Consider the following 9,896-nt stretch of genomic DNA (forward strand, 5'->3'; position numbering starts at 1 on the left):
CCATTGTGAATAATGGATAGTTAAGATCGGGTGTGAGAGAAGTGTAAGCAGAAAAATGTCAAACAAATAAATTTACGAAAACGGAAACTCAATTTCCGTATAATATGCCACGGAAACTCAATTTCCATTTCAACTACCAAACAGATACTGAGTTTCGGTAAAGCATAACTTTACATGGAAACTGAGTTTCCGTATCATTCCCCTTCCCTACTACCTGGATCAGATCCGATCCACTTTGAAATGTAGGAAAGAAATATCCCTTCTAAGTAGGGATATGGGAGACCATAGAACTTGGTTTTTTAGGTTTTTCCACACATTTAGGGAAGAGAAAACATGCACCATAGTGCTTGGCCTAAGTGCCGCAATATGCTCCTCTAAACTTTTCACTGACATCTTCAAGTTTTTTTAAATTATTATTATGGATATGGAGAATAGATGGATGGGAAGAGTGGTCTCAGATTGAATGCTCTGATCTTAGGAAACTACTACAGCAAACACAAATATTGATTGGTTAATTGGAGATCAGCAACCTTAATCCTTTGATTGGGAACTATACCACTTTGAAATAGTTGTATTAACTGATAATCAATTTAGTTCTACAGTAGAAGCTTAAATAGCTTTTAGTTTTAGCTAAACAAAGAAACATAAACTAAAAAGGAAAACATCTGATAAAAGGAGATACTGAATTAGGCAATACAGCTAGATAGTAGTTTAGACAAGTTATAAAGAAATAAGGTGGGTGTCCCAACAAACACACCTGGATTCATAACAACACAAAGATCTTGAAGAAGTAATGCTTTAGGACTTACAAGGGAGCAGGTGCTATATACCTGTGAAAGCGTCTGTGACAGTTACAGGCTGCACACTGAAGTGATGCGATTGTTCCTTCCTCACCACCAGCCATAAACTCAAGACAACCATCTAACACATATTCACCAATCTCTACAGCATGGTTCCTCGAGCATTCTCCATAAGCACCAGCATCATGATCAAGCTTGGGTTTCTTCCCGGTATGTGAGGTCTCTCCTTTTTTGGGATTCCGAAGTTTTCCACCCAAGCACACTGGTATTGGTATGAATTGTGATGTCTGCAAGAAACCATATTAGTGTTTCTATCTTAAGGGAAACTTTATTAGATTCTATGTATAAACCATCTACTCACACAATTAATATTTATACCTCTTTATGTTTCATATAAGTATTACCATCAACACCACCTAGAATCAACAACTATATACATAATCATATGAGTAGAATTCATACCAGTGAAGGACCACCCATCGAGACAGTAGAACGACCGCCACCGCCACCAACTTTCACATTTGAAACTGAACCAAAAAGAGGGTTTTCGGTTTTTACTCTTTCCTTTCAACTTCATTACTTACAGAATTGGACAAACAGAAAAGCGAGAGGAAGAAAAAGAAGAATTACCTGTAGGCGCGCCGAAGGCACCAAGAAGCAATGGATCAAATTCCATTCCAAGAATGGGTCCATCCTCTCTCAGTGGCTCTCCCAACTTGGACTCCACAAGCGTAATTATTTCCTGATGCAGCTCACTATCAGCTCCCATCGAGACAGTAGAACTTGTCACCACTGCCAAAAGGGGGACTTTCACGTTTCGACTCCATCGCTTGAGAAACTAAACAAACACAGGAAAGTTGTTGTGGCTGGCTGGTCTAATATTTGAATGGTCGATAAAGAACTTGTCACACCTGCAAGAGATAGCAGAAATAGCATCAATTATATCGCTGTAAGTTTCTACAGAAAAATAAACAAAGAAAGAAGCATGTAATCCATGTTAGTTTATATTAAGCGAACAAATTCTTCATCTCAAATTCTATATTAATTGAGACTCCAATTTCTCAATATCCACATGCTCTTGGCAGCAATAAGCATATAATCCATTTATAGAAGAATCACCACTTGTTAGTTTATATTAAGCGAACCCTTCATGTCAGATTTCAAGAATCTAACCATCATGTATGCATCAAAGTATATTAAGCATGGCTCCAATTACGCATTGCACAAAGTTTGAGCCCATCTCTACCACAAGTCTTGCTTTACCCGTGATCATCTCACCTTGAATCTTGATCTACGATCATATCTTCTCTTGAGTCGTACTCCTCATCACACAGTGAACCATCGCCTATACGATAATTTCATTACCTTGATACATACTCCTTTGTTTGCAACAACATCACCTTTGAGCTGAATTTTCTTACTCCATAAATGAGTACCATATAAGAAGATGTCTTCTGACTTGTGCACAGTCACAGACCACCACATAGTTAACAAGGTATTGATTCATGTATTCTTACCATTGGAGAGAATCTTTTTAAGCAATACCTTCCTTGTGCATAACCCTCGACTATCAATCTTCTTAATTACGCCGTAAGCCTTACTCGGAGTTTCTTGCTTTAAACATTTGAACACCCAACGACTTTCTTTCCGCTGCAAAGTTCTCCAATTTTAACGGAGACCTTACGTCATTGGAATTTCTTTGTTCATCAGAAAATCATCTTTTCGTTGTTCCCGAGATTCATCACTTTGAATCTCCACCTGATTTATATATAATTAAGATAGAAATCACTTATGAAATAAATTTGCACATACCCGTTTTTACCATCCCCCACCAGAATTGAAGTCTCTTTGTTGGGATAAACAAAGATTTCACTTAACGTCTTCCATGAATAAAACTTGATGACAACATTATTGGTAAACCATAATTGAGTTGACACCATTTTTACACCAGCTCACAAAACTTTACCTAAAAACTTTTTAGGTAACATGCACCATGTCTTCTCCCACCTATAGATTTATTTATCACTGGAAATTAGTGCCTTACTATGCGTGAACTGACACCACTTCTTCATAGATTCAACAAATTGAATCCCACAGTTAATCAATCTTAACTCGTGTGACCTTATTGTCAGTCTGCTCTAGGTTTTCTATCACCATAGTCTTTTGCACTACCTTAACACAACTCTACCAACTATAATGGCGTACTACCACACTCTACTTGATTAGTCGTCATAAAGATCAATAAAGAATCTCCATGGATACGTTCGAAAAAGTATTCCCACACATTCAAATGAATGCATACACATCCCAACAGGACACACCTCCACTATACCTTACGTATAATTAAAATTCTACAAACTCCTTTCTACAAACTCAACGTTCACAGACTTTAAGTTTCGCAAACGCATCATCTAGCTTCTTCTCACTTATATGCTCCAGACACATACATATTCAGGCATTGAAGAACTAGAATCAACCTCCTTTCTGATTCTCACACAAGCTCCACCTAATACAGTACCACCGCGTAAGAAGCACAAATTTCTCTCGTAGCACCTTTGGAAAACCACCTCCTGTTACATTTCAGTAACATTTGGATTCCAAAATTCTGAGTGATGTCAAATACTTCTTCAACTCAAGAATGTGTCACCGGGAATTACCTCACCCCCATGATTCTTGATTATGAATTGTTCTCATTCCAATTATACCACCATCATAATTACTACCGAGTAGTAATTATGATGGTGGTATAATTCCACCTCCTAAATACTGGTAAGAAGTAAACTAGCCCTATTTGGACTTATATGAAGAGAACAATGAATTCCATACCTTCTCTAAATCAGCTAATCCCTATTGTATACAAATGTTAAAGTGTTTCAAATCGGATCAAATAAATGGATATTAAGCTAGAACGAATAATATCCATCAATTCCAAGTGTTAATGAATCATTGTATGACAGCCTTTAAAGAAAAAAAAAATAATAAAAAAATACAGAAAAGAGCCGGGAAAGAACTTACTCACAAGTGCAAGTATGAAAGAAGAAGCTTCAAAGAGGAAGAACCAGACTGAGAAACCCCGATACCCAGTGGCGAATCTAGAAACTAAACTTAGGGGAAGCAAATTTTCATAAAGGGTAGCAAAAAAGCAAAGATTAGGCTTGGGGAGATTTTATGCTTGGAAGCCCAATGTGGAGGAGTAGTAATTAATCTGAATATGTCTGCAGAAACCCGATACCCGTCGTCTTCTAACCAGTAATTAATCTGAATATGTCTGCTTTTCGTGTGATGGAAACGGAAGAAGGATTGAGAAATGTTAACCTGTTTTGATTGTATCTAAATGAATTTGGAGATTCCAAGAACTGATTTCTATTTCCTGACGGACAATCAACTCAACTTTAATGTGAATGACTTTTTATTCAACCTTGATTTGGTTTACAAAGTGGAAGCTGTTGTGAACTTAATTTTCAGAGTTCAGCTTATTTAATTCAAGGCGGAAAGGAGTATTTCCAGATTTGAATGTGTGAAGGGGGTTAGGAATTCCTAAAAGTAACACCAAAATAGGTATTACAATTGAAATTGAAAAAAAGGGAGATTGGATTAGAAATCTGTTGAATGTCTACATCAAAGACATTCCCGATTTGCCGATACCCATCTTGACTTCCGAGCATCACCATAATCATCTCATAATGACTTCCCATTTTCCCTTGTCCAGACGTTGATGCTGCTGTGAATTGCATATTCACCGGACGAGAGAGAAGAAGAAAGAGAAAGAAAGGGTTTTTGATGAAGATTTTATTCTTGAGGAAACGGAAAGAAAAGAATGAAAGAGAATATAGTAAACTCAAGAATAGGATACAAAAAAAAAGAACAAGGGCATGTTTGGTAGGATTTTTAAAAACAATTTTCAAAAGAATAGTTTCATACCGTTTTAGACGAATAAGGGCATGTTTGGTAGGATTTTTAAAAACAATTTTCAAAAAGAATAGTTTCATACTGTTTTAGACGAGGGTATCTAGTACCCATGGAGTCGTTGAGTACAATTTGATTAATGAAATTTGGGATTGCATGTTTCAATATTTTGGTTTCAAGATTCCCTGGCTGGCTTTCATCCGCTGCGTGATTGGCAAATCCATCTGCTGCTTGATTTCCTTCCATGTAGTTGTGTAGGATGGATGTGTGTGGTATATGATTGATATGATGTTTTATTTCTGCTATCATTCTCTGTAAATACCACGGTGGTGCTGTAGGTGAGGTAACAAAGCGCATTAGATTTTCAGAATCTGTCTCAAAAAGAACTTTCATCCATTGTCTCTCTGTCACGGTTCTTGTGGCTAGCAGCAACGACCAGGTTTCTGCAATTAATGCAATAGTAATTCCTAGTGGTTGCGCGAGAGCCATGATGACTTTTGCTTTTGAATTCCTGCAAATGAAGCCCGCCTCTGCAATTCCTGGGTGTCCTCTGGCGGCGCCATCTGTATTGATTTTTATCCAATCCAAGATGGGGGAGGACCATCCTACCATTACTGTTGTTGTTGTTCTGTTTCCTCTTGAGGGGACGAACGTTGGGCAGTCGCCCGGAAGGATTGGTGGTAGGGATTCTTGAGCCCATATGTATTCTTGTTGTTGCTTTAGGGTTGAAAGTAAAATGTCATTTGATGTTTCCTGTTTTTGGCGGTAGACAAAATCGTTTCTAGTCATCCAGAGTGATCAGAAAATATAACAAAAAGAGGTGATGACTGCGGGAGGGGCTTGTTGTTGTAGGAGTTGGGAGATGGTTGTTTGAGGTGTAATTGTGTTTGGGATTGTAGTGGAGGTATTTTGGGTGTTTGTGAGTTGATGGAGTAAGGTGTTCCAGGTTGTAATCGCTCTGGGGCAGCATAAGAGTAAGTGATCAGCTGATTCTATATCGTAATTACAACGAGGGCATAGGTTCGAGTTGACAAGATGGATTTTGTTTAAGATAGTGAAGGTCGATAGGCCTTCATTAATTGCTTTCCACAAGAAAAGCCTAATGTTTGGTGGACATGGTAAGGTCCAAAGAAATTTGGTTGCTGGAAGGGGGTTCTGTTGATGTTGTACTGCTTCTTGGGTTAAGCATTTGTAACCAGAGGAAGTAGTGTATTTGCCAGATTGGGAGTGCGGCCAGATGATCTTATCCTCGTTGTCGCTTAGAGGGAGGTGAATATTCCTAATTCTTTGTGAAGCATGGATGGGGAGGGTGTTTAGTTTGTCATGGATCCAGTTATGAGAATAGGATCAATGATTTCTGCTACCATCTGGATAAGGTGGCATTGTGTTAGATCTAGGTTTGTAGAATGAGGGATCCAGTTAGCCTCAATAGGGGTTGTCAAACCGTTTCCTATTTGGTAGAAAGTATGTTTCTTGACTGTCGGTATGAGGGATGCCAGTTTTTTCCATTGTGGGCTAGCTGAAGGTGCAATGGTGATGGTTCCTTGAAGAATTGGCTGGTTATTTAGGTATTCTCGTTACATAGGCTTGTGTATATGGAGTCTTTCTGATCATGCAAGCTCCAAATTCTCTTCAAGAGTAGAGCGTGGTTGTGTTCGCTACTTTTCTTTATGCCTAGCCCTCCCTCTGTTATTGGCTTTGTTAATTTATCACCCCCCAAAGTATGAAGTTTCCTAACTGATGAGTCATGCCCCCAAAAGAAGTTTCTTGTGATTCAGTTTATTTGTTGATGGACAGTTGTAGGTAAAAGTTGAGTTTGCATAATATGATTTGCGGTGGGTGTGAGAGAATTTTTTATGAGAACTAACCTTCCGACATTCGTTGGGAATTTGGTCATCCATCCTTTCGCTTTTCGTGCTAATCATTGGAGGAGGGGCTCGAAGATGTGACGAGAGGTTCTTCCCATCTTGAATTGGACCCCTAGATAAATTAAGGGATCTGATGTTGTTGGCATTCCGAAAAGTTGTTGTAGATTGTCTACCTTATGATGCTTCAATCTTGGGTGGTGGATGATTATTGATTTTGAAGTATTAATCACCTGCCCTGCTGATGAACTGTAGGATTGCAACAGGTTCTTTAGATGATTGTTTCTTTCCGTAGATGCTTTAAATGTTATGATTAAGTCGTCTGAATACATCAGATGCAAGATTGGTGGCGCCTTTTGAGATATGCGTAATCCCCCTATGCTTTTGCGGATTTCCAAGTTCCCTAGGTTGGTGGAGATAATTTCGCACAAATTATGAAAACATAAGAGGAAAGAGGGTTGCCCTGTATAATGTCTCTTGTCGGAGTAATATAGCTGTGCGGTGTACCATTGATGTTGATTGAATATGTGACCGTGGTGATGCATAGCATTATGTAGTCCACAAAAATTGTTGGAATCCAAGTCTAATGAGCGTTGTTTTGATGAAGCCCCAGTCTAAAATATCGTAAGCTTTCTGAATATCCAATTTTAGTGCTATTTTTGGATCTTTTGTTCGGCTCGAGGTTCTGATATGATGAAATAATTCTCCCGCGATTGCAATATTATTATGTATCAATCTTTGGGGAACAAAAGCACTCTGATAAGGTCTTATCAAAAATGGAAGCAACGGTCGAATTCTGTTGACTAAAATTTTGGAAATGATCTTATATGTAACGTTGCAAAGTCCTATAGGTCTAAATTGTGATGGTTTTGAAGGATGTTCTACTTTTGGGATTAAGGTAATATTTGTATAGTTCATGAGTGGGTGAATGTTGAGAGAGTTGAAAAAACTGCGGACCATAGCAATTAATTGTGTGTGTAGTTTCCCAAAAGGTTTTGAAGAACTTACTAGTATATCCATCAGGACCAGGGGAACTTTCAGAGTTTATAGAAAAGAGTGCTTGCTTGATTTCCGTTGGCTTTACTTATGCAGTGGGCGAGTCACATTGCGTGGGTGTCAGTCTGGAGTTGATTTCCACAAAGAGATCTTCATCGATTATTGTGCTGGGGGTCGTATAAAGGTCGCTGTGGTGGTTCAGTAGCAACTTTACCACTTCATCTTTGTTGCTAATACAGTTATCTTGCGAGTCCTGTAGTTGTTGAATGTTGTTATGACTCCGATGAATGGTTGCTTTGGTGTGGAAGAAAGTTGTTTTGTTGTCACCTGATTGTAGCCACTGAATTCTGGATCTTTGTTGCTAGTAAGTTACATGACATTGGAGTAGGGTTGTGTGGTGATTTCTTAATTGATTTTCTTATTGCAACCAGTATTGTACCTCATTTCCCTGAGTAGTTGCGCAATGGTGCTGGGCAATTTTTATTTGCGTCGTTGATTTTTTAATCATTGTAGGGAAGTGGCCGTATTTGCTTATTCCAATCCGAAAGAGTTTGGCTGGTTGTGATAAGCTTTAATTGTAGGTCGAGTGAAGATTATGTATCATTTTGTTGAATCCATGCAGTTTCTACCACTTGTCTGAGTTGAGGGTTAGATAACCAAAGATACTCGAATTTGTAGTTTTTTGCCCCCTTCCACTGCTTTAGTTTGCAGCAAAATTGGTGCGTGGTCTGAGGCGATTCTTGGAAGGTGAGTAACTCCAGCATGAGGATTTGCAGTACTCCAATCTTGAGTTGCCAAGGCTCTATCTAGGCGCTCCATAATGTTATCTTGCCCCATTTGATTGTTGGTCCAAGTGAATGGGTCGCCTCGAAATCCCAGGTCGATAAAGCCTATCTGATCTACCATTGTGAGAAAAGGTTGGGTTTGACCGTAGGTTACTTGTCTACCTATTTTTTTTACTGATTGATCCATTATTTCGTTTAAGCCTCCCATCAAAAGCCATGGAGTAGTTGGGGTTATGTTGGGGAATATTGATGAAAAAGTTTGCCAGAAATCTGTTCTTGCTACCGGGTGTGGCGGGCCATAAATGCCAGAGAATATCCAAGGTTGTTCAGGGGCTGGGGGGTGATTATTACATGTATGTAGCTCTGGGTGTGTAGAGTTACTTGGATATTAATTGTTGTTACTCCATATTAGGTATAATCCTCATCGTCTGCCAATTTTAGGAACGGTATAGTGGTTTTGGAATTTCAGTGATTGCGCAAGGCCCATCATATGATTTCCATTAGCTAACGTTTCAGAGAGGAATAAAATTTTGGGTTTATGTGCAGATATTAGATTTCTTAGGTGTTGTATCGTTGGTGGTTGGTTAATTCCTTGACAGTTCCATGCCAGAATGTTTATTGTGGCTGAAGGAGGAAACGGGGTGAAAAGAGGGATTATTTGTGGGAGCTGAATGACTATTTGTGGCAGCTGGTGGTGGAACATGGGAATGGTTTAAGGTTGGTGAATTGAATGGGTTAATGGGCGGCTTGCCAGATGAGTGGGTTTGAGATTGCAGCAGCTTGTAAAGTTACAGTAGCAATTACAAAGAAAAATCAGACTTCAAAAATTAAAGTTTTACACAAAGACATTCATTTACTGGAGACAGATTAAAATTGAATAGTGCTTGAAGATACTTTTAATTACTAGATACAGCTTAAATATTGAACAATGTTTGATATAGGATCGAATGCTTGAGACAGGATCAAGCTGAGCAATATAAATAAAAACTGCAATTATATGAGATAGTTTTGATAAGACTAAGGTATTTTGAATGGACTTACCTATGGGTTAGTCAGATCATAGGAGCATGGTTTAGAGACTGCGAAAATAATTTATTCATATTCGGCACGTACAATAAGAAGCGCTAAGAGGTTTGAGTTAAATTGGATTTTAACAATTAAACAAAGACTTCTAAGAAGTAAACAACGACACCGACAAGGTTTGAAAAACATGGAACATTGAAATTAATCACTCGAGAAGGTTACACACAATGAAAAAGAAATCTAAGATTACTGAACATTAAACAAAAACTTTAAATGAGAAGTTAAGGAGAGTTAAGAGATACAAAAAAGAGTCCCAAAGTTTTGGAGTACATTGATAGTGCTTATTCTATATAATCAAGTCCAGTACAAATCATCAAAATCATTAAACCACAGAACGCCATAAGAACACCAGGGTATATGACAGGTTGGATAATTAGGGGTCAAAGGCATAATGGCAGGGATTGATTAAAAATATAGCCTAGATTTTCAAGATAACCGGCATAATAACAAGCAGAAACATC

The 9,896-nt window shown here is 38.4% G+C and overlaps 1 protein-coding gene across 5 annotated transcripts; it reads right to left on the reverse strand.

Moving 5' to 3' along the window:
- Positions 1–676: 676 nt before the first annotated feature.
- Positions 677–4,592, reverse strand: LOC113282777 (zinc-finger homeodomain protein 7-like). Of its 5 annotated transcripts, XM_026531857.1 has the most exons (5): positions 2,346–3,691; positions 1,974–2,258; positions 1,431–1,711; positions 1,263–1,327; positions 677–1,087 (listed from the first exon to the last, which is right to left on the reverse strand). In XM_026531857.1, exons 3-5 carry the CDS (start codon positions 1,567–1,569, stop codon positions 806–808), a joined length of 486 nt encoding a protein of 161 aa, XP_026387642.1. In that variant the 5' UTR covers positions 1,570–1,711; positions 1,974–2,258; positions 2,346–3,691; the 3' UTR covers positions 677–805. The 5 variants fall into 5 exon arrangements, with proteins under 5 accessions (XP_026387642.1, XP_026387639.1, XP_026387641.1 ...); XM_026531854.1 differs by lacking the exons at positions 1,974–2,258; positions 2,346–3,691 and adding an exon at positions 3,820–4,592; XM_026531856.1 differs by lacking the exons at positions 1,974–2,258; positions 2,346–3,691 and adding an exon at positions 3,816–4,592.
- Positions 4,593–9,896: the final 5,304 nt, after the last annotated feature.

Source organism: Papaver somniferum, chromosome 5 (genome assembly GCF_003573695.1).
Source record: "Papaver somniferum cultivar HN1 chromosome 5, ASM357369v1, whole genome shotgun sequence".
NCBI lineage: Eukaryota > Viridiplantae > Streptophyta > Magnoliopsida > Ranunculales > Papaveraceae > Papaver > Papaver somniferum.

Excerpts from the sequence above, each read along its gene's own strand:
- LOC113282777 (XM_026531854.1), bottom strand. The coding sequence starts at position 1,569 with ATGGGAGCTGATAGTGAGCTGCATCAGGAAATAATTACGCTTGTGGAG. Across the intron at positions 1,328-1,430 it reads TGCCTTCGGCGCGCCTACAG|TTTCAAATGTGAAAGTTGGT; the intron begins GTAATTCTTCTT and ends TTTTTGGTTCAG. Across the intron at positions 1,088-1,262 it reads CGATGGGTGGTCCTTCACTG|ACATCACAATTCATACCAAT; the intron begins GTATGAATTCTA and ends GGTTTCTTGCAG.